The following is a 25,146-nucleotide window of genomic DNA, read 5'->3' as shown; positions in this document are numbered from 1 at the left end:
ACTAAACTATGAAATAAAAATCTAAAATTACTACCATATTGAAATGCATTCATGAACAATTGCAAGACTAATTTTCAGCATCAGTTTGGAAATTTTATATTATAAATGATTTAATAAAAGCATGAGAACAAATCAAAGTATTTTTTTTTTAAATTTAGAAAACAAAGTTAAACCCAAAAAATAAAAAAATAAAAAAAAGTATTTAATCATATGTTTACATATAATTATTTAAAAAAATGTATAAATGATGATTAAGATAAGCATGTAGCACCACAAGATTATATGTGATTCGTTATTCTTCTCTCTAACATTGTCTACGCCTGTCACGATGATGATAATAAATAAATATAAAAAAGAAAATAAATATTAATAACAATAATAGTTACCATAGATACTTACATAGTATAATTCTAACAATGTAGAACTTATTTAATTAGAACTAAAACTAATATGATTAAAATATATATTTTATAAAATAACATTGTCTATTTAGCTTTGATGATATTCGTGGTTATTCATGTTTTAAAATTTTATAAATAATGAAATGCATATTTAATTTTATTGAGATTATTGTTGTTGGTATATTATTTACAAAAGACTAAACTAAGTAAAAATTTAAAACTGTTAACATATAGAAATGCATTTATGATAAATATATTGATGAAAAATTACAAGACTAAGTTGGAACATGCAATGTCATACAATAAATGATTTAATAAAAATATGAGAACAAATTAAATTATTTTTTTTAAAATTTAGAAAACAAAATTAAACCCAAAAAATAAAAAAATATTTTATCTTATGTTTATATATAATTATTTTAATATATATATATATATATATATATATATATATATATATATATATATATAAATGATGGTTAAGATAAGCATCACAATGGAACACCACCAGATTGTATGTTATTCTTTATTCTTGTTTTCTAACATGTCTTCATCTCACTCCATGATTCTATACGACCATAATAAATAAATATAGAAGAGAGAAAATGAATATTAATAGCAATAATAGTTACCATGGATACTTATATAGATTTTGGATTAATTTTAAAATACTTACTATAGATCTTGAAAAACTTCCTTGAAATGAACTTTAGAATAATTGGTGTATATAAGATTGTTTACAATACAAACCAAATATCAAAATGACATTGCTTTTATGTAAAAAATATACTTATATTTCTATTTTTTAAAACATTATTTATTATCATAAGAATCAAATATCTTGATGTTTATAACAACTGGCACACATTATTTAATTAACTGATTTAAATTTCTTGATGTTGAATTTAAGTATAGTCAATAATATAAAATTTTAAATAACTTTTCTATTATGAATAGATGTTAAAATAATTAAATAATATTGAATTTAATATTATACTTAAATTTTATCTTCTTTTTTTTAAACCATCTTGTAATAATTATATATTATTTCTTTTAAAAAGTTATTAAATTAATCTTATTTGTTCTACTTTTGTTATTTTTTTTATCATAAATCTCATATTCGTATTTGCATATATTCACTTCGTTTTTTAATCACATACAATCACTCCATTAAGTACATCTATATAACATGATCAATATTATATATTATTTATGTTTTTCATTTTACCTTTTTGTTGGTGTAGTTATTCCTTATAAAAATTGATTTAAGAAATAAAATTAAATAAAAGATCAAACGGGTTAATTTATTTGATCAAGAATATATTGAATAAGATAATATATTTTTAATCAATTTAAATATGATTTTTTTAAAATTATCATTTATTCCATACATAATTACACATTATTTAATAAATTTTTAATATATCAAGTGATATATATGATAAAAAATAGTACATTTTAATTTAAATATGTTGATCAAATTAAATTTAAATTATTTTTCCACAATGGATATCAACTCTACTATGTAGATATTAAATATTAGAACTTTTATTTGCAGAATTATAATGACAACACTTTAAAAATAAAAATTTTATGTAATAATTCACCAACATTTGTGTTTAATTTGAAATTTTTACATGGATTATGGATTAGGTGCAAAATATCCATTCAGTGCAATTATGTTTAACAATTTTAACAGTAAACCAAGGTTGTTTCACTATATATATTCTTCCCATAGCATGTACACCGCGCCTATAACACCACCTGAATGAGGTGATCAGGTTTTCATGAAATATTGAGTCATGCAAACCAAGACTCTATAAGAGATAATCTAGATGAATTTTTCATAAAATATAAAATTATAATTAACGTGACCAATATTATATACTATTTATGTTGTTCACGTTCAGAAAAGGAAGTAGATGAAAATGCTTTTACTAAAAATAATGTCTATTAAATTAGTTTATAGAGCTGTAAATCATGTAGATAGAGGTTTTTTTTGTTGTGTGTGTCGTGTGCTTACTTCTTTTTAGATTTCAGATTTTTTTATCACGTACCTTTCTCACCTCTATCAACTAGCGCAATCTTAGGGGGGAGTTCCTGACATTGAATTGAAACATATCCTTGCTAATTTGACAATATTTTGTCTTTGTTAAATTAATAACTTAATTCTACAATTATAATCTCTAAATTCCAATTGTAATCATCAAATTTAATCTATGATTTGATTGAATTCAAATAAAAAAATACAAAATATTTGTGTGAATCTCACACATTTGTTATTCTTTTAATTTAAAAATCTTTTTCTCTCCATTTTTTTTTATTTCATGAACCAATGTCACACTTAATAGAATATGCTATCACGTCAATTATATAATGTCATGTTCACAGGTGACTCATTTAGTATGTATGATTTTATTCATTGGATTTCATAACTGTAAATTCTTTTAGTTGTCGTTTTGAGTTTTTTTAATGATGTAATTAATAAGTTATTTGTGCGTAATCACATTCATTGTCTATGTGTAATTTTTAAAAGGATTTATGCATATAATTATATTTCTATAAAAATAAATGATAAATAATTTTTAAAATTTGTCCTATTATACTCATTTGTTTATAAGATTTTTACTCAATTGTACAAGGGTAAAAAAGTAATAAATGCCCTGGTATTTTCTTTCTATGGATCTATGCCCTATAATCATCAAAAGCCTTATCCTTGGTTCTGATTTGTAAAGAACATATGTATGTTATTGATTAAGAAATAATTATTATCAAACTATTTTTTCATCTAAATTCATCAGAAAAAAAATTTAAGACAATAAAAAGTATAAATAATTTAAAATAGTAAATTTTATGGAATTTGACCATCCAAACTAATTACTTTTTTAAAGGTATATTGTGAAAGTACAATCAATGTTTTTAAAGGACCGTGGCAGCGCCAACTGCAGTACTCCTTTAACAATCTAACCATCATTTATACATTTTTAGCTCGTGGCAGCAGCAACTTCACGACTCCTTTAAACTTCCTACTTAATTTATTTGAGAGGAGGAATTTTATTAGAAGATGCGTGAGACACTGGACGAACCCAGATGAAATCCATAAGCGTTGAATTAAAATATGTCAATTTTTTTCTCATTGGTTTCATTTCCAACTTGCACAGTTCAGCAGCATACATTTTACCTCCTATCCATGTGTGTGCTTGTTGGACGTTTACTTAGCCATCCCGCCCCAAAGATGGTTGCTGTTTTTTTCTAATTATGTTAATTTTTTCTTAAACGAGACCAAATCAATGTATCTTTGTGAAAGGTAATTTTGATGAGCGTATTCATTTAATTATTGATGGAAGGTTGTATAACGTCTGTACTAACTAACAGTGTGTTCCAACTATATATACATATGTGATATATACCTTAAGGAAAGAAAGAAAGTAGTATTGCTCCCCTTGAATAAGATGTCAAAAGTGTTTTTGGCAGGTATCTCGGACAATCAAATACTTAAAGAGAATACCTAGGACGGAAGAAGCTATTCATAAAAAAATTATCTTGCCACCCTTTGACAGGTACACATACATTACTATAGAAAATTTTTATACTATCAAATAATTTTCAATTATCTTAAATATAAATTAAAGTAATATTAAAAAAACAATAATAGTATCACATATGTTATATTAAATAACGATGGAAAACCATTTTCTAGGCTTAGGCTTTTATTAAAGTCTACTTGATTAAAATGGTTGTTGGGCCTAGATCATTGAAAAGGTCTTTAGCCAAACCAACCTCTCTCTCTCTATATATATATAATATTTTTTTTGTTAATATTATTATATTAAATTTTTTAAGGTTAACAATTAAAAAATATTAGAAATGGGAAAGGTGTTGATAATATCAAATGTTACGCTTTTTACTAAAATTATTTTATTTTTAATGATTTAATTTAATTATTATTCTTAGATACTAATTAACAAAGTTGTTATTTGATTAGGAGATTTTGCTAATCCTTGCTTTAAGAACAATTAATAGGTTCAGAAATGGATAAAACATTAGATAAAATACAACAATAGTTCTTCTTAGCTCAAAAATAGAATTTTTCTTAGATACGTTAATTTTTGTTGCATGAATTATCAAGATGGATTCAAATTTTAATTTAAGAATATAAAGAAAAAAAAGTAAAAAATTATACTTTATGCTTTGTCTTTAAGGAATGAATAAATGAATTTAATTAAAATGTGTAAATAGTGTAAAGTTTTTATACCCTATTACACAATGGTGTATGAAAAAAACCCTATGATAAAATGATGTATATCAAGATAACATTAGTTGTATGACAATTACTTTAAAAATCATAGCTGTGAAACATAGTGACAAAGGTTATGACAAAGAAATGTGGTAGGAAAATGAAGAAAGATGAAAGTAACTACTACATGGAAAGAGTGTCAATGATGGATGAAGTTGCTGGAAAGAAGTGGCATGAGGTTGTGAGGGGCTCTTAGACTCGCAACATCATCCACGATTCAATTCAATTCACTTCACTTCATCGATCCCATGTTAACGTTTGAATTTAGTTGCTTATTGCAGACCATATAAGTTTTTGTACATGTGATACCATTAAAATTTAAGGTCCCTTTTAATCTGTTAATCGAATCTGTGGGGTTGGGGGCTTGGCTATTATGCTTGCAATTTGTTGCGGTAAAAAAACCGTCAATAGTTGTTAAATTTGAATCAAAAATCATATTTTCTCTTATATATTTAATGAGAGGAAAGGTGAAAGAAAAAATAACCTTTGAAAACAAAAATAAATAAAAAAATTCTTTACTTTCATTTTTTTTATAATTTAAATTTCATAGTTTTTTTTAATGTCTTGTTTATCTTCTACCGTAGGTAACAAACATACCGTTAAGGTATATTGTATTATTATTATTAGTATAATTACGTGACCTTCTAACAGAGGCACACACTTGATGCACGTCATCTACGTCAAGGGGAAAGGTCGGTTGCCATTTACTCATTGACATGATTATGATGGCTTAAGCTTAAGCTTGTTTTTTTCCTTGCATGAGTTAATAATTTAATATAATATAGACTTTGAATTAAGCATTTGATGATCACTACTTTAAGAATATCTTTACCTTGGCGTCAACTGCTTTTACGTTCATGAATGGATTCGTGTAGTCACAGCAATAGCCAAGCCCAATATAAGAGACTTTAACGGCAAATAGAAGTTTACAAGAGACCATAATCAATGAAATCAACATTGGTCTAGTGTTCTTACTTCTTACTAAACTTATTAACCTACAACCGTATCTTGTAAGAGAGGAGTTTAATTAACTTTATTTTAGTTATCTTAATATTTCAACAATGATATTGATTTTGTATTAAAAGCTGTACGTGGAGTTTTTTTCGGGGATCCACTAGGTCCATAAGGAAGGATTGATCTGTAGAAAAAGAAAAAGACAAAATTTTATCTTCTTCTACACTTTAAATATTAGATGTGGGTAGCTAAAACATGATTAACTATTCTATTATTTTTAAAAAGTAATGAATACAGCTGAAGCCTGAATCTAAATATTAAACTAATTATGGAAAAAAATATTGTTTGGAAAGATTTTTGAATTTAAAATAAATATTCTAAAAAAATATAGGATGGATTTTGAAAATTTGAATAGTTTTATTTTTCTTGAAAAAATTTAATTCTTTTATTAGTAGCACATATTTTGATCAATTTTATGCATCCTATTATAGGTGGTGTTCGTGATGATATTTGATCGTCTCTTGTTATACATTGAAAAGAAAATTATTCAGAAATTTCGTATAGGTTTCACTTATAGACAATTTTTGTGACATGCAAAAAAAAATTCCATATTTAGATAGATGATTAATATAATTAATATTTTGAAACATTATGAAGGTTTTATATAAACAATTATGTATAAATACTTTTTGGAATTTTTTTAATAGTTGCCCCCCCCCCCCCCCCCTCTCCACCCCAAGTGCTGGCTCTGTCCCTCAATACAATGTTTTAGATTCCTAGTAGAACCTCAAGACTGATTTGATTCTATTAAAAAAAATGTACGTTAATAGAAAGGAAAAAAAGATGTGTTTTTAATTCCATTTCTTTCCATCAAATGTGGTTAAGGATCTATATTTTTATATTGAATTTAAAAATATATGAATTTGTTTCTTCTTCTATTTAAGAATTTTTTGTGTTTTTTAAAATTAAGAGATACTAAATTTACATATTTTTTAATTTTTAAAACTAAATTTGTTAATTAAATGACAGAAATTTTGATCTCGTTGGATAAAAATATAGAAATTAAACACATTTTTCCCTTATATAAAACATCTGAATGCCTAATATGTAAATACTGGCAAAAGTAAAGTGTGTCACAGGCGCTGGAAATGTATATTCTTAATATAAAATATTTTTAATGTAAGAATAATATAAGAATTAAAAAATTAGAATTTTTTTAAATGGTAGAAACATTTTATTTATTATGAAATATTCAAATAATAAATGATATATATTTTCCAATCCAACTAAACATCCTTCCTTTTTTTCCCACAACCACCCCTGCCGTCCTCGTGGGCCAAATTGCAAACTAGTCGTCATCTACACGTCATAAAAAAATGGCTTCATTTCGAAGCTTTTTACTTTTCCTTCAACTTTTCAGTAGGAAAAAAAAGGTTAACCTTTTATGTTTTTGAAAATTAAATAAATATATTGATTCATTTTATTTAGGTAAAATTATATTTTTGGTCTCTTACTTTAACTCTAATTTCGTATTTAATCCCCTAATAATTTAATTCATAAATTTGATCTCCTATTTTATAAAATCTTATAATATTAATCCTAAATGACTCAATTGAACATTGATCATTAAGCGTTAATCGTCACGTGTCAACATCTAAGATGCACCTTAAAAGTGTTTGCCTTTTTTACTTATTTATGGTAAAAAAAACCACTTTAAGGTTTATCCAACAACAACAAAAAACAATTCACACTGCATTGTAAGTTGAAACAATACAGCTCCCTAAACAAAAACGAATCATTTCTCCAGTTAATTTGCTCAAAATCTAACATCAACCAAAAAGCTCAACCCTCGGTTTGTTCCCTCAACCTCCAGATGGTGCTGCGCACAGTGACAGCACTTGCAGTACTATCCTAATAGTGAAGAACAGAGTCAGCTAGTTTATCTCAAGGGAAAAAAAATCAAAATTTATGAGTAGGATAGGAAGCAAAAAGGACATTACTTCAAAGTGTAGGCACCGCCAGCTTTCACTTTACCACAATCCTTGCATCCCCATATTCCCACAACCTTCCTCTTCACAGCATACTGCAACGAATAAGTTCATCATTAGGATTCAAATCTTCAGAAAAAAAAAACCCTAATTTTTTTTTTACGCCGGTACAACCATGACAAGGCACTTCAATTAAGCCGCTAATAGCCTCCATCACGACGGGAGTAATCCTCTGGTTCTCACCCGTTCCCGTCGGCGTGAACCGCAACGCATGGCAACTACTCGAGATTTTCTTAGGCACAATCGTCTCACCGAGAGAAAAAAAAATCACACAATTTCTGTGAAGCTAAAGCTTGTGGTTTCTTTCTCATTCTCTCAACCAAAGGTGAAAGAAAGAAGAGAGTGAGAGAAGAGAAGGTGCTCCTCATCTCACCTCTCTTTAGTTCTTCTTCCTTCAAAACTCGAATGACCCATTTCTATGTTTTTCGTACTCTTGCAATTCCTGAGGTAAAGATACAAGCTTTGCTCTTCTGCTCACTGGATCGGGTTCCAGGAATTCAAGGGTAGGTTCAAAAGGGGTTGTGTTAATCTGCACCAAGATGCTTAATTTACGTTGAAAAATCCATTCATTTGCGAGACATAGCTTCGAAGATGAACCATTTAGTTGAAAGCTCAATGAATACTCAAAGGGTCTCTAGAGTTCAAGCTCCACTAGTAACCTCGACGACGTTGTGCAAGGACGACCCAATGTTGGTGAGGAACGATGGCGCAACGACGGGGAAGACTCACTGAGGCAGAGGTAGAAGGTGAGGTTGTGAGGGTGACCTCGATGGCGTAGCGTAAATTAGGGTTTCAAGATGCAAGGAGAAGAAAATAAAAATAAAAATTAAGGTTTTTTCAGTGTAATTTTTTTTTACCATGCATGGATAAAAAAACATAAGTCAATGTCACTGTTTAACCCGTAAACGTGCAATTGAAGCGTTTAAGACCAATGTTGCAGAATTTTATACTAAATTTATGAATTAAATTATTGAGAGATTAAATTTAAGATTGAAGTTAAAAGAAAACCAAATTTATGAATTAAATTATCGAGAGATCAAATTTAAGATTGAAATTAGAGTGAGAGACCAAAAGTATAATTTTACCTTTTATTTATTTTATCTTTTTGAACCGGATTTAGTTGCCTCTGACATTTGTACAGTGTGTACTCTTTGTTGTTCGTGCGTAGGAGAGGAATTTTTCACTGTTTTGTTAATTTTTAAGAATTTTATTAAAATGGGCACTTGGTTACACGTTTATTATGACGTATTTACATCTTTTTCACGGCAAGTACTAAAAAAGACATACAAACTAACCTTCAACGGCGACAGCGCATGGTCAAACGGGTTTTGAGAAAATAAATATTGCTCCTCATAAGTCATATCCTCATAAAGTGTGCATCATCATCTCTGCTTGATTTATTTTCCAAAAGCTTATAAAAATGGAAGGAACGGAGGAAATGACGGAAAAAGGAAATGAAGAAGATATATGATATAAATTTATTGAGTTTTATGGTAATTATTTTACGAGTTATATATATATAACATAATTTTTAATTAGGCAATAGTGTAAAAAAAATGTTTTAATAATATATTAAAATTAAACTCACTTTTAACAATGTTTTGTTGCATTACGATCTTAGAAATGTTATTTGTATAATAATATGACGACTTCTAACGTAAGTGACCTTCATAGGTCGTGTACGGTGGATATGTTTTTGAGCTGTATGATTAAAATGAATTATTAGATATGTGAGGGTAAATTGAAGGGAGAGAGTAGCATGTAATTGTTTTTTTTTAAAAAAAAAAATTACAGATATAAACTTCAAAATACGACTACCATCCATTATCTCTGACCTCAACCACCACCCCTTTCGACCTAAACTTCAAAATACAACCACTGCCATCTTTGACCTCAGCCACGCACCTATCGATCCACACATTTTCACATCTTTCGTCCGTGACTTTCAATATTTGTTTCAAAATTCATCTCCAAATGACTCAAATAATAACTTGGTGAAAGGAAAAAAAATACTCAAGACTCACAATTGTAACATCATATTTTCATTGGGTTACTATTGTTAAAAATAATATACAATCCAAAAAAAAAAAGTCCAGATCAACCATTTCATCATAGAAATAACCAAATCCCATGACACAAAACTGAAGATCGATCAATAATGTTTTGGTTTCGATGTATCAAAGCATAAAACACTACATTGGAATCCCAATCGAAGAAAACCCATTATTGGACTAAAAACAAAGCCTTTTAATCTTGGTTTTTTTGAAGCAGATTTGACCCAACTATGACAAAGTCTCTGACTTCATGGTGGCGCTATTGTCAGAGGCCATTTGGAAGACGTCCCTCTTCAAGTGAAACAAAGCCTAAATGCTAAAAACTAAACATAATTATATCATACTTTCTCCATCCGGTGCACTCTCACTCATCCAACCGTTCATTTTAATCACACCGTCCAAAATCATTTTCCCACCGTGCAAGACCTCTAGAAGTTGTCATAATAATATATACAACGATTTGTATAACAACATTTTTTATGTCTATTTCTCTCTTGCATATCATTCATTACATGTCATAATAAAAATTAACTTTATACAAATTGTTGTACATGTATCACATCCCAATCCCAATTGATCCAAAGTTTTTATTTGTTTTAATTGTTTTTCCCTAAATTCACTTGATATCTTGCTATTATCAACTCGGAAAAAATAAAACTTGATTCCTCGAGGAAGGTGAGGAAATCAATCTAAATTTAACAAGCACATGGATTCTTTTTTATTCTAGTTTTGAAGATATATTTTGGGAGCAAGAGAATACATGAAGGAATTGGAACATGGGCGGTGGCTAGAATGAGAAAAAAAGCTAAAAAGGTCTCCCACCATGGGAAAGTCTTTTTAAACCATTAGATTTATTAGTTTTTGAAATTAACGATTAAGATTTTTTTGTTTTCTTATTTTTCTTTTTCTTTTTTCTCACTGTTTATCCCATTTTAACATTTCACTTGCACACTTATAGTGTAACACCTTACTATCTATCACTACTAGAAAATAAGGTTTTAACATCGGTTATTTAAGACTTTCAACATCGGTTATTAATTGATGTTGAAAGTACCGATGTGGAAAGTAGTATCATTAACATCGGTTTTTCAAAACCGATGTTAACTAATAAATACAACATCGGTTATTTAAATAAGCGATGTTATATGATACGAATTATGAAAAAAAAAATTATAAATCTATAAATTAACATCGGTTTTTTAAAAAACTGATGTTATAAGTGACATTTAACATCGGTTTTTTAAAAAACTGATGTTGTAAGTGACATTTAACATCGGTTTTTTAAAAAACTGATGTTGTAAGTGACATTTAACATCGGTTTTTGAAAAAACTGATGTTGTAAGTGACATTTAACATCGGTTTTTTAAAAAACTGATGTTGTAAGTGATATTTAACATCGGTTATTTAAATAGGCGATGTTATATGATATGAATTATGAAGAAAAAAAAGTTATAAATCTATAAATCAACATCGATTTTTAAAAAACTGATGTTGTTAGTGACATATAACATCGGTTTTTAAAATAACCGATGTTAAATGTGATATTTGACATCGGTTTTTAAAAAACTGATGTTGTAGGTGACATTTCACATCGGTTTTTAAAAAAACTGATGTGAAATGTTACTTACAACATCAGTTTTTTTAAAAACCGATGTTAAAAAATGTTGAGGTAAGTGACATTTAACATCAGTTTTTAAAAAAACTGATGTTGTAAGTAACATTTCACATCAGTTTTTTTAAAGACCGATGTTGTTTTAGAAATTTATTTTTAACATGATGTCTGTTTTTTCAATAAATCCCAAAAATAACCTGCAAATTTTAAAATCAGACCACACAACATATAATTTTCATTCTGTTTTGAAACAGTTTTTACCAGAAAATTCAATAAGAAATTTACTAATTACTATGAATTTAAAACATATTTAATGTTGAGACATGAATTGTAAATTAAGTAAGTAAATATAAACTACAATTACAAGATTGTCTAAACATCCTAAGTTTCATTTTTCACTTTCAAATAGTACTTTGCCCACTGGTTGCGAAGTGCCTTCAATCTTTCTGGTTCCAATGGTCTAGGATCAGTGAAATACTGCATGATATAATAAAACATAAGTTAATAATATATTAGCAATCATAATAATATGAAATTTGGTGAATTAAAAATTACCATTTCCCAATTATTCTGGAAATTTCCTAAGATTATAGTTGACATCCAATGCATGACGTAATACCCACACTCAGTGCTTCCTTTTTGTCTATTACACTAAATACATTATGAAATTTAGATATGCAACGTTCAGTACAAATTAGTCTACACAATACTAAAATATAAGTGAAAACATATTGTTTAAATAACTTACTTTAACAACAATCCACCTAGCAGGAGTCTTGGATTTACTTTGTTGAGTATCGTCAAGTCCTTTCAAAGCACTATTGAATACAAACATAGATTCTTATTGTACATTTAAAATTTTGATTTACCTGACTAATGCTAATGCAAATATATTAAAAAACAACACTGACCTATTAATTATGCCTTTGAGGTAGTTGTCTGGCTTATTATGCAACGAACAAAACCAAATGACAACATTTTCCTTAGGCAAAATAACGACCATTTGCCAATGTGCACTGCAGTGGAGACCAATATATGTTATTATACTATTATACATTATTTAAATTCATTTGTTGAGTTTAAGTTACCCATTCAAGTAGGCTCCTAGGTAAACATCTCGTTTTGAATTTTGCATCCAGTTCTTAATGTAATTTTCTGATTCAAATTGTGATTGGCCAGATCTCTGGATAGACTGTGGCTCGAGGAATCCTATTATTGTTAACACAAAGTAAATTATGCATGAAGGTAAAACAATAAATTAGGTAACTAACAATAATCTAAATTGACTTACAGAATCCACAACTGTATAACAGATATGCTGAGACATTGACCACCATGTGCAATTTCAGACAGATCTTCATGCTTTATGTACAAGGGAAAGTTTTCATTAAATAGGCCAAACAAGGTAGCATCCCACATAACCTGCAATGGCTTCAGAAAAAGCTGTGGAATGGTCAATGTCATTAGATATAGCGGATCATCGACCTCATCATCCGGCCTATCTGCAGGTTTCGCGGGTCTCACAGCTCCCTGTTTATCCAACATAATTAATTGACATAATTTAATCACAGTAAACATTTTAATTGGAAAAATAAGCATTTAATGACACTAAAATACCTGTTCTGATAAACGCTTGACTAGATTGTCGGCCAAGCAAGGAATGTGTTAAGAGCCTGTCCCACGACCTTAACCTCTTTAGTGGGTACAGGAATGGGAGCATCTACATCTCTAATCTCCTCAACACTAACCTTAACTTGATCATGCAGCAAAGGAATGTTGTGAATTGTTGTAGATCCCTCATAAACTCTTCCCAGGGCAACCAGGCGAGAAGGATATTCTTCAATATACAACCCACATTTGTATGAGTCACCGGTGTCTAGATCGTTCCCTGAGGGATCAACACAACTCTCCTTTGTGCTGACACGAGCAGCTGAAGGACCAACATCAGGTTCAGGAGGCAGTGCGAGTCCCTGTGATTGCATTTGGCTGAGGGATAACATTAGCCGTCGAGTGACTTTTTCTGTGATTGAATCCTCTTGTTGGTCCTTGATTTGTTGCGTCAACTGTTGCAGGTATTCGGGAGCAATGGAGGAGGTCCTTGAAGCTGATCCAAAGTATTGTTTGATGGTTATACCGGCTCCTACAGCACGCACACGACCAGGGTGTTCTGGTCGCCCAATGGCAGCAGTCAGTATATCATGACGTCCATGGGTAACAAAGGAACCCTGTGAGGCCTGCTCCTCAAGCGCATCCTGTGAAGAACACATTTATTCTATACTTAATCACACAATAAAAAAAATAATTACAATTATGAATTGAAAGTGACTTACAATCTTGTCAGCAATTTCCTTTGCTGCTTCAGATGTCATGTCACCAGTTTTCTTGGTGCGGGCTAGCTTCCACTTCACGTGTCGTTTGATGGGAGATGGAGGATCAATGACGGTGTCAGTGCTTCCGGATTGAGTTGCTTCCTCTAGTTTTTTCTTTCTCTTCTCATCCATCAACTTTTTTTCTAAATATTCATAACCCCCACGAGACATCACGTGAGGGGCAGTGTTTTGTTTTTGGACAGCTTGTGCTTTTTTTCGAACATTCTGTAAAAATGAAACATTAATGAAACTCATGATTACAATGTATTATAATAAGTTCATTTAAAGTTAAAAAAATGAAAATCCCAAATTAGTTACCTCCCATGAAGGGTCTCTACGGCTCTGGCAAAATTGGGTCCATTTCTCCTTGCTAATGCCGTACATTTTGCATACAGTGTCATCAACACTATCCTTGTCAGCTGCAAGTGCCCATTTCGACGTCAAATCAGACTTAAACTGTCTCCACCGCTCCCCCACAGTCTGAAGTATTTTCTTTTTTGTCCTTAAATCAGATGCTTCAGGGATATCAAATTCAGCCTAACAAAGAGTAAATTAGGTTTTATTAATACTAAATTCAAATATTTGGCTAACAAACAATATGGAACATGAAATAATACATGATACCTGAATATCCTCCCATATCAAATCCTTCTGAGTAATAGGGACATGCTTCCAATTTTCGTATGTGACATCCACCTTATCACGAGCAACGATCCCTAAATATGTTCTAAATTTCTTGCTGTGGGGACCGTCTGCTTTGCCAGTAACAGGATCCACATGGACAAGGGGTCTCTCTGCCCCAACTGGTCTAGTCGCCAATAATCTTAGGCGTGAGGCCTTTCTAGTCCGCTTCAATGGTGGTGACGACGAATGCGATGTTACACCAGTAGAAGGAGGAGGAGGCGGAGGAGAGTTTGACTGTGTAGCCATTTGGCTGTGAAAAAAAAAACATTAATTCACAGGATCAAGAATGCAGGCGGAAAATACATCTCCAACTCACACAATATAATAGCAGCCTCATTTTCCAGTTCGTCTAACTTCACAGGATCAAGAACTTTGCTACATATAGAATTGAATAAAAAGCACAGCCGAGTTATGGCAAGCCTGACTTTGTTAGGCAAAATGTCTCGTATGGCCACCGATAACAATTGTTGCATCAAGACGTGACAATCATGAGACTTTAAGCCTAACAACTTAAGATCCTTCAAATGCACAAGGCTCTTAATATTTGAAGAGTATCCTTGTGGAACTTTGACCCGTCGTAGGCATTGACAAAAACTGAACTTTTCCTTTCTGGATAAAGTATGACAAGCTAGAGGCAAGTATATTTTTTTACCATCAGACCTTGGATGCAACTGCGATCGTATGCCCATGTCAGCTAGATCTTGACGGGTATTTAGACCATCTTTCGTCTTGCCCTGAATATTAAGGAGTGTCCCAATGACACTGTCACATACATTTTTCTCTACATGCATAACATCAATACAATGTCTAACATCTAGATCAGACCAGTACAGAAGATCAAAGAAAATGGACCTTTTCTTCCATATGCAACTCTTACTTTTATCCTTCTTTTGGGTCTTTCCAAATACAGTATTAAGGTGTTCAACCCGCTGGAAGACCTGCTCACCAGTTAACGGTGTCCGCGCAGTTTCGTGCTCTTGACTTCCATTAAAAGCTTTTTTCAATCTTCTGTAAGGGTGATGAGCTTTTAGAAAACGGCGATGTCTAGTGTACACTGTTTTTCTACCATGTTTCAGTTGTATGTAGCTTGTGTCTTCTTCACAGATGGGACATGCAAGATGACCCTTAACACTATAACCGCTCAAATTCCCATATGCTGGAAAGTCATTAATGGTACAAAATAGCATTGCACGCATTTGAAAAGTCTCCTTGCGAAACCCATCAAACACTAAAACCCCCTCATCCCACAACTTTCTCAGGTCTTCAATCAACGGACTTAGATAAACATCAATGTCATTTCCTGGTTGTCTTGGGCCTGATATCATCATAGACAACATCATGTATTTTCGTTTCATACACAACCAAGGAGGCAAATTGTAAATCACTAGCAAAACTGGCCACGAACTGTGTTGCGTGCTTAAACTGCCATATGGATTCATTCCATCAGTGGCTAGTCCAAGCCTAAGATTTCTTGCCTCTTTGCCAAAATCCGGATACAAACGGTCTATCTTCTTCCATTGCAAGGAATCAGCCGGATGACGAAGCATTCCATCACAGTTTCTCTCATTTGCATGCCATGTAAGGTCTTTTGCGTCGTCTCCATTAGCAAACATACGCTTAAACCTTGGAATGATCGGAAGATACCACAACACCTTCGCTGGGGGGCCCTTGTTTGAGTTTTCATCACTACTACACTCCTCATCATCCTTGAGTTTGTACCGTGATACCCCACACCTAGGGCATTTCGACATTTCTTGAAATTGATGTCTGTATAATATGCAATCATTCGGGCAAGCATGAATCTTCTGATACTCCATACCCATGGGACACAATATTTTCTTTGCTTGATAGTAACTTTTAGGCAATGTGTTTTCCTCTGGAAGCATGTCGTGCACTACTTGAAGCAGTGAACTAAAGCTTTTGTCACTCCACCCATATCTGGCTTTGATATTAACCAGACTTAAAACTGCCGACAACAGCGTCAACGAATTCTTGCACCCCGGATACAAAGGTTTCTTTGAATCAGTTTGTAATGTATCATACATAGGGGCATGTGCTTGCTGAAAAGACTCTTGTCCAAGGTCACGAATCATATCCTCCAAGCGATCTCCCATTTCTACATCAAACGGTTCGGATTGTTGCCCACTCTGCATGTCTGTCATTTCACCATGCCATATCCACGTCGTATAATTCCTCTTAATTCCATCACACAACAGATGCTCTCGTATGTCATCCAGTATTTGTCGTCTTCCATTCAAACAATTGATGCAAGGACAATAATATTTTCCATCTTCATCCGGTTGACCTCTTTCTGAAGCAAATTGTAAGAATTGCTCGACGCCTTCCTCATATTCTGGGCTGATGCGACTTTCATTCATCCAACTTCGATCCATCTAAGTAATAACTCGGTCATACTCTCAAAGTTATTCGATGCATGAAAATCTCACTTTTTTATTATAGGTGTGGCCCTATCCCATTTGGGAAGACCGTCTTTTATGGTAGCTTCATACATCAGGGTTAATTCTATTTTGTTAAATTTGACAAAATTTTGGCAGCATTTCGCATTGGTCTCCAAGTACACAACATGAAATCGGTGAAATTAATTTCCCGATAACCAAGTATGCACCCAGAGAACAACTAGAAATGCATTACCGAAATTTCATCAAATTAAACAAAATAATTTTAACCTTAACACATGAATCTACCATAAAAATATCAGTCTCCCCAAACTGTCCAAACGGACAATTCAAGATTAAATACAATGATTAATGCAAACTATCTGCAAGAATCATTGCATCCAATCTCAAACGGGAATCTAAGGTTCACTCATCATGAACACAATTTGTATAGCATATATCAATTGTCATTAATGGCAGTGAACACGTAATAAAAATATTCATTGGTAACAAACATTTGTACCTGTGATGATGAGCAGCACGATCCAAAATGAAAGCAAGAATCAAATAAATAACTGAATGAACACCTATTAAGAAGAATTAATTAACGAAGAGCAGAACGTCAATGCAGGGAGGGAAACAGCTGCAACACACATACATAGTTAAGAAAGATCTTCAACACAGACTATAAATTAAATGTGAGACTAATGAGTTGATAGTAAAATTGCATCATAAACATAAACGACATTATTTTCCTTTTGACCGAATCTGATTGGGCAATGAAGCACTCACTGGTAATAAGGAGGATCTTGTGGGACCCAATGCTGGAAATGGCGGTGTTGGGATGAAAACTTGTCTTGGACAGCACTCTCACAAGTATTTGACGGACAAAAGACAAAGAAAGTTTAGTTTCTTCTCCATCAATGGTCAATGTTCATGTTGGTCTTTTTCCCACTTGCTCCGGTTAATTCCAACAGGAACCTCGTATCCGTAAAATCAGCTCCTAAGATAATGAGGAAACTAAATTTAAAGCTTCCTAGTATTAAATATATTTAATGTTTTAGATATTAAACATACAATCTATTCAATAAATGTTTTTATATTTTGATCAAAATTTTCTTAATTAATATTTAGTTACTTAATCACTAGGATCGGTCTAGTGGTGAATGTTTAGGATGATATACATATAATTTTAAGTTTAAACCTCAGTAGGTCTGACTATTGCACGTACACACAAAAATATTTCATTACTTATGATAAATTCTTATTATAAAAATTATTAAATTAGAATATAGGTAAATAAAATATTAATGAGATTTTAGATTCACATACACAACATTAATAGTTTTTTTTTTTAAGAAAATAGACTAAAACATAATGAATATTAAACGAAATAAGAACTTGGTAAAAAAAATTTAAACGAAATTAGAAACAGTAATACTGCTGTCTCATTTCACAAGAACACTTTTTCAAAGAACTAAAGAATATATCAGCATCATATATACATCCTTCAAATTCTCCACGGGTTTCCTCGGGACGGGGAAGACATATTTTAAGAAGCCAGAGAGAATATATTACAGCATTTTGAACCATTAAACAAATGCAAGTAACTTTTATACTAACAGATTTTCTTTTCCATGTTTTCTCTTTAGTCAGTATCCAAATGCAATAATGAATGATGGCTGAAAGGGTAAAATGAATTATTGGATTATGAGTTATAGTTAAAAGGAAAACGCATTAGGAAATTGAAAAGGAAAAAAGTTATTAAAAGCAATCCAAATATCAATACCAATAGAGACTACAATTGGGTATAATTACCAAAGACAAACAAACATGCAGAGAGACGAAAACACCAACAAATGGAATTCAGATTCAATAAAACAAACAAGATATCGTGACTGATACCAGCTATCAGAATTATAATCCTTTTGACTAATTTAGGCTCCTTAAAAAATTATTTAATTTAATTAATCAAATTAAATCTGTCAACTAAATTATTATGTCATTTTATTTTTCTATTTATTTAATTATTTTTTAATTAATGTTTGAAGGAAAAATAATTAAATAAAATCTTATAAAAACAGACAGATAAATTTTTTATTTTTTTTATAATTAGATATGAAGAAAGTAATCGATGAACAATAATTTTTTTATAAGTAATTTTAATTAACGAGATATTATATCACTACTTGAATGTTTTAACTTCCTAAATTTTCTATTATAAAAAAAAACAACTTAATTATATATTTAATCCTTAAATTTTGAATAATAAAGAGTAAGAGAAAGAGAGCGGATGAAGAATAGCCGCAGTGCAGGGGTGGCATTCTGAGCATCAGGCATGGGGTCGTAGGTTAAAGATAACCGGAGAAAAAGGGGCCCTTAATACGCACCGTTTTGTTCAGATTGTTCTCAGCACAATCGAGTGAGTAGTAGAAAGGAATCAAGGATTGGGGAATTCTAGTTTCAGATTCTTATATGCCAACAATGCGCTCCAGAAAACTCTTCAATTCCTTTTACCGAACCATTTCCTCTTCAAGTTTTCCTCCTCCTCCGGTTGTTTCTTCCCGAAGAGTAGTTGTCACTGGTAACTACTAACTAACTCTCTTTCTCTCACTGCACATTTCATTTTGATGATCTTTTAGGGCTAGGCATGGTGACGCCACAGCAGAGTTTTAGTAGTTTAACTTAAGGAATAAAAGACGGTGCAGTCAATGATATCAAAAGATAACTGAGATTGTTGCTGATTTTGAAAGAAAAAGCAAAAAAAAAAAAAAAAGAGACAGAGGGAAAATGGTAAAACGTACCTACCAGAGAGAAAAGCTCACGACGGTGCCTCCGGAGAGAATGTACATACACGAAGCAAGCAAACGGTTCACACTAGCCACACCACATCACATCTTTACATAACACGAGTTCCCAATTTCCATATCACAGATCACAGTCTATGGCTTCAAAATCAAAATCATTGGAAATGAAAAGAGAAGAAATTAGGGTTGTGTTTTTTGGTCCAGCCAAAAAAGGCCAATAACTTAAAAGCCCGAAATCAGTGCTTAGCAAAGCCCAAAATAAAAAGCAACCAAAGAAAACCACAATAAACGAATTTTACTTTATTAGATTACATAAAAATGAAACCATCAGCAGCAGCCGCATGAGTGCATGGCATCCTCATGATCAACATCATTATTATTATATTTAGATGTACGTTTAACTGTGATTGTCACTCTACACATTAACTTATCTTTATAAATATTTTTTTTTCCAATTATTTCTACACAAACAATCGGCTTGTCATTTTATGGGATTTTGCAACAAAAACTTTTTAAGTGTAAAAAAATATCACTATTGATGAAATCACATGATGCTATTTTTGCTTATAAAGTAGTTAAATATTAATTACAAGTACAAGAATAATTATTATAATCATAGTGCGAATAATTAAATCTTGATTATTGTGATTACGATTTTATAAAGTTCAAACTTAATCACGACAATGACTTCTAGCTAGGTACATGTCATGCACTTTATTGTTATAAATGGGAAAAAAATTAGCGGCACTTTATTATTTTGCTATTTGAAAACGAAATAAACCCAAATTTATTCCCTTTTCCCTGACATCTTAGCTCGAAAGAAAAGTACCCTCAGCTATTTCATAGAAAAACTATAAAAACATCCTCTACCATTTTATCATTTAATTTTAATTATCTTATGACGTTAGTATAGTATTTCAGTATTTCTCCAAATACTCGATGGCAGCATGATCATTGAAAAGGGTCCTAAAGCGTATCGCTTAGCTTAGTCCCTATTTCCACCAATATCATGCGTCCTAAAATTTGTTTAAAAATAATAAAAATATCATTTTTTTTCAAATATAATAATTAAATAATAATATATTGATAATAAATTTTAATTTTTTTACTATATAATTATTTTTACTAACATTCTATAAAAATTCTATAAAAGTTAAACTCTATTATTAAAAACAATTTTTTTTTCAAATTAACTAATATCAAATAATTTATATAAATATGTGTTATATTTAAATGATAATCATGAAATAATAAAATTAAAATTACGAAATTCATTTTAAAAATTTAGTTTAATTTTTAAATGTTTACCTTTTGAATTTATTATTGTTTATTAATTATTATATTTTTTTAATTAAAATATAATTAATAACGCAATATATGATTTTTTTAAAATATATAAATAATTTAAAAAATTATATTAACATCAGTTATTTGAAAACTGATGTCGTTAAGCACTTACAACATCAGTTTTCAAATAACAGATGTTAAAACTGAATTTAGTATGATTTTAACATCGGTTATTTGAAAACCGATGTTGTAAATGCTTAACGACATCAGTTTTTAAATAACTGATGTTAATTTAACATCGGTTATTTGAAAACCGATGTTGTAAGTGCTTAACGACATCAGTTTTTAAATAACTGATGTTAATTTAACATCGGTTATTTGAAAACTGATGTGGTTAAACACTTACAACATCGTTTTTCAAATAACCGATGTTAAAATCATACTAAATTCAGTTTTAACATCTGTTATTTGAAAACCGATGTTGTAAGTGCTTAACGACATCAGTTTTCAAATAACCGATGTTAATAGGACGATGTTAAAACTCATTTTTTTAGTAGTGTATCCATGGAAGATTTCAGTAACCACCACAATGACACCACACTTTCACCCCCAACCCCTCATTCTCGCCATCCCTAACCTACCGCCCCATCTCCACAACAACAAACCCACCAAATCCAAACTCTACATACGCATCCAAACCCTCGACATGTAACCAGACCGAAAATTACACCAGTGCCACAATCCCAAAAAGTTTCAATCGCACCTCTACCCCATAACTTCTAAACCTTAGCTATATGCATTCAAACCCTCATGACATTCATCGCGTCCTCTACAAAACACACCAACCAAAGCAAGAAGTAAAACACAATAGCTAAGAAAAAAAAAATGCTAACAATGCCATTTTTCTAATGCTAAACAAGATCCTTTCATTTCTTTCCACCAAGAACCAATTTTTCCACCTACCCACTATCCAAATGCTTCCTTTCCACCTAAGTGTTGTTTGAGCTTCCTCCCCCATTGTTATACCTCAAAATTCATTGTTTTTCAACCATCGTAGATAATTATGCTCTCTTCCACTATGCATAGGTGCCAAAATATCGAAAGCACAAAAGTATTTTCCACCAAAAAAAGGGTTTTTTTGGCAAAATAAAAAAGTAAAGGTTTTCATGACATGACTCATTTTATTGACTTAGTGCGACAAATGTATATGATACGTGGTTAGTTGGATATTGTTGTGGTGGATGGAGGCGTTACAATGTCACGGTGGATGTTGTGGTTCTAACTTGTAAGTTTTTGGTGAAGAGAGAAAAAATGGCAATAAGGGAAAAGATAGAAAAGAAACGAGAAAAGAAAAAAAAGAAGACAAAATAATCTTAGCTATTCATATTAAAATTATTATATCTAGTGGGCCAAATTTGTTTCTCATGGTGGGAGACCTAACTATCCTTCCCACCTTAGATTCCATCTTGGAATAAGAGAACATGACGATCTAACTAGAGACTTTAGTGCCATTAACTTCTCTTCAGGCAGTAAATTCTTCCATTTATAGTGACTAATAGATATACTTGATATTTCATTATTCAAATTTTAACTAAACGCAACTCAAAAAATAAAAATTGAACCTTTATTTAAATAGACTCGATTCTATTTGGGATAACATTTTTCCAGTCCAACCCAACGAGCCAACGGGTTTAAGGTCTAATCCATTTTACCATCTCTAATTATGGTCATTCCTTGTTCCCACCCTCAACCTAATGAATTATGACCATCTCCGCTCCTTCAATATTATACTCCGTCATCTTAATCAATTATGTATATTAACTATTATTAAATACTCTCTTTGTACTCATATATAGACAAAAAAATTATCTTGTATCTTGGACTCAAATGTAAGTAAATCTAAAATATTTCACTCATATTTAATGATATTATTCCTAAAATACCTTTCATTTTTCAAGACTCTATTTTATTTATGATATCGAGTTCTAATGAAAGATATCTTAGAAATACTTTTTTTTTATTTGAGATTAGTTAAATTAAATGATTTTAATTAACTTTCTTAATCAATGTGAAAGTAATTATTTTTGTTTATATAAGAGTGCAGAGGGAGTATGTTATTTATTTAATTTTTTATTTTAATTAAACAACTTCTATTCTTACTATATTTTTTTTTATTCATTTCTCTTCTTTTTCACCTACCTCTCTCTCTATTTTCTTCCTATCTACCAAACAATTATCAGGGAAGGCTTAGAAGTAAAAATACAAAGGAAAAAAAATTAGGTTTTGCACAAAAAAGAAGGGAAATATGGATTCCTTATATTTGAGACTTTAAATTTGACATGCTGAATACGAACATTATTTTTTAAAATAAGATTTTAGGTATTGGGGGTGGGATGCTTGTTAAAATATAAGAACTATTTTTCTAAATATAAAATACTCAATATTATTCTAATTTTTTAAATAAAATTGTGAGATTCTAGGCATGGGGGAGCCGGGGACGGGTGTTTGTTAAAATATTAGCACTATTTTTCTAAATATAAAATACTTAATATTATTATGTTCATATAAAAAAAGGAAGTGTTAAGGTCTATACGTCAACTAGTTGATCTGGTCCCGGTTTGAGAAATTTTATACCCAAGAATCAAACTGAAGGTGATTGATTTTGATTGGAAATCTTATGATTCGTAGTACTTGACTTTTTCAGGTTATTACAAAAATAGAGGTAATTCCAATAAATTAACCAAAATATATTGAAAGGGTTTACATTATTATTTAGTTATATATTGACATGTGTAATATATAAATTTATTAATTTTTAAAATAATTATTTTGAAAGTAATACTTAACATAAACTTTTATTAGTAAACCTAATAAAAATATTTACATTGAAAATAAATAAAAAGGTACAATATAATTTATTTATACACTTTCGCACAACTTCAACATAGTAATCACTAACGACTCTTCAATCATTTTGAGGTATTTTGGCATGAAAAATTGTTGAGAGAACATTAAAACGAGACATTAAAATAAATATTTTTTATTTTAAAATGTATTATGTCAGTGAAAATATATAAAAAAGTGAGAAGTAGAAATAATTATATAGGATATCACATATAATTTAATTAATTATATTCCGATAATGATATTATTTAAATATCTAAATTTTAATAAATAATTATTTAAGAAATAATAAATTTAACAAAATTTTTATTATTAATTTACGTATAAAATTAGAGATACGATCGACTAGAAGAAAAATTAAGAAACTATTAATTCCCAATCACTACATCAAAACCTTCGTGTGCAAAGGAATCATTTTTCCATTTGCCATTCAACCTTGTTCGTCCCTCCAGATTGAAAGGATTTTTTTTTTCACATTCTCATCCCTTTTCATTAAATAAGTAAAAACTTTATTATTGAATAGTATACATGGAGTACTCTAACCCTTATATAAGGATCTCACATGGTCATATATCAAAGGGAAAGAAAGATACTAGATCCAAGCTCAATACACCAATCAGAAAAAGAACAATGAGTACTGCTCTTTTCGGCTTTAAACCAAGTCCAATATATGACTTTTTTTTTTTAATGGTAGGCGAATAAAGGATATTATATAAATAAGAAGCACAAGAAGTGCAAAGTACATAAAGGGAATCTAGTTAAGCACATATTCAAAATTTAAAATTCAAATTTCTTAGTAATGCCAATAAAAATAAAAATCAAGAAAAAGATAATGATAATTATAGACTCATAATTGATGATAAAAAAAGAATTAACTGAATATTTTGAAAATAATTTAAAAAAAAAATGAGGTCAATTCTTCTCTTGGTTTTGTTTTCTCTTTGCTTCTCTTTGTTTTTTTTTCCTCTTTGCTTCTATTAAGCTTTCTTCGCCTTTACTCCTAGATCTCATTTTTTTAGAGTTCTTTAATCTTAGATTTGCAAAGATGTGTCTATTATATTCTAAGAGATTTGCGTGGAATACCGTGAATAAACCTTTTAGGTCTCACGCCTCAGAAAGTGTTCAACCACGTTCGTGAATCTCGACTTCAGCAACAACAATTGATGGGAACACAAATTTGTTGTGCATATTCCAAATAGACAAGATTATTGTGTGCCAAAAGATATGAAGAACCAAGTAACTTTTTCCTTCATAGCAACTTGCTAAAGGGGATATAATAATCAAAGTTGTTATTAGGTAAGATTCCAAAATTCAATTTGTCATTAGACAAGAT

The 25,146-nt window shown here is 30.6% G+C and overlaps 1 protein-coding gene and 2 long non-coding RNA genes across 3 annotated transcripts; all 3 read right to left on the bottom strand.

Moving 5' to 3' along the window:
• Positions 1-7,371: 7,371 nt before the first annotated feature.
• On the bottom strand, positions 7,372-8,580 carry LOC114398127. Its single transcript, XR_003663508.1, has 2 exons — positions 7,653-8,580; positions 7,372-7,558 (listed from the first exon to the last, which is right to left on the bottom strand). It is a non-coding gene; the product is annotated as an uncharacterized LOC114398127 (long non-coding RNA).
• A 3,040-nt stretch (positions 8,581-11,620) lies between these two features.
• On the bottom strand, positions 11,621-11,982 carry LOC114399559. Its single transcript, XR_003663764.1, has 2 exons — positions 11,922-11,982; positions 11,621-11,843 (listed from the first exon to the last, which is right to left on the bottom strand). It is a non-coding gene; the product is annotated as an uncharacterized LOC114399559 (long non-coding RNA).
• Positions 11,983-12,662: 680 nt separating this feature from the next.
• On the bottom strand, positions 12,663-17,403 carry LOC114399558. Its single transcript, XM_028361760.1, has 6 exons — positions 17,339-17,403; positions 14,360-14,669; positions 14,054-14,272; positions 13,697-13,960; positions 12,984-13,618; positions 12,663-12,896 (listed from the first exon to the last, which is right to left on the bottom strand). Exons 2-5 carry the CDS (start codon positions 14,663-14,665, stop codon positions 13,004-13,006), a joined length of 1,404 nt encoding a protein of 467 aa, XP_028217561.1. The 5' UTR covers positions 14,666-14,669; positions 17,339-17,403; the 3' UTR covers positions 12,663-12,896; positions 12,984-13,003.
• Between the last annotated feature and the right edge of the window lie 7,743 nt (positions 17,404-25,146).

The sequence above is a fragment of the Glycine soja genome, chromosome 19 (assembly GCF_004193775.1).
Source record: "Glycine soja cultivar W05 chromosome 19, ASM419377v2, whole genome shotgun sequence".
NCBI classification, from domain to species: Eukaryota; Viridiplantae; Streptophyta; class Magnoliopsida; order Fabales; family Fabaceae; genus Glycine; species Glycine soja.
Note: the sequence above shows the minus strand (reverse complement) of the source record. Positions and strands in the feature narration are given on the sequence as shown.

Excerpts from the sequence above, each read along its gene's own strand:
- LOC114399558 (XM_028361760.1), bottom strand. The coding sequence starts at position 14,665 with ATGGCTACACAGTCAAACTCTCCTCCGCCTCCTCCTCCTTCTACTGGT. Across the intron at positions 14,273-14,359 it reads TGATATGGGAGGATATTCAG|GCTGAATTTGATATCCCTGA; the intron begins GTATCATGTATT and ends ACTCTTTGTTAG. Across the intron at positions 13,619-13,696 it reads AGGAAATTGCTGACAAGATT|GATGCGCTTGAGGAGCAGGC; the intron begins GTAAGTCACTTT and ends TGTTCTTCACAG.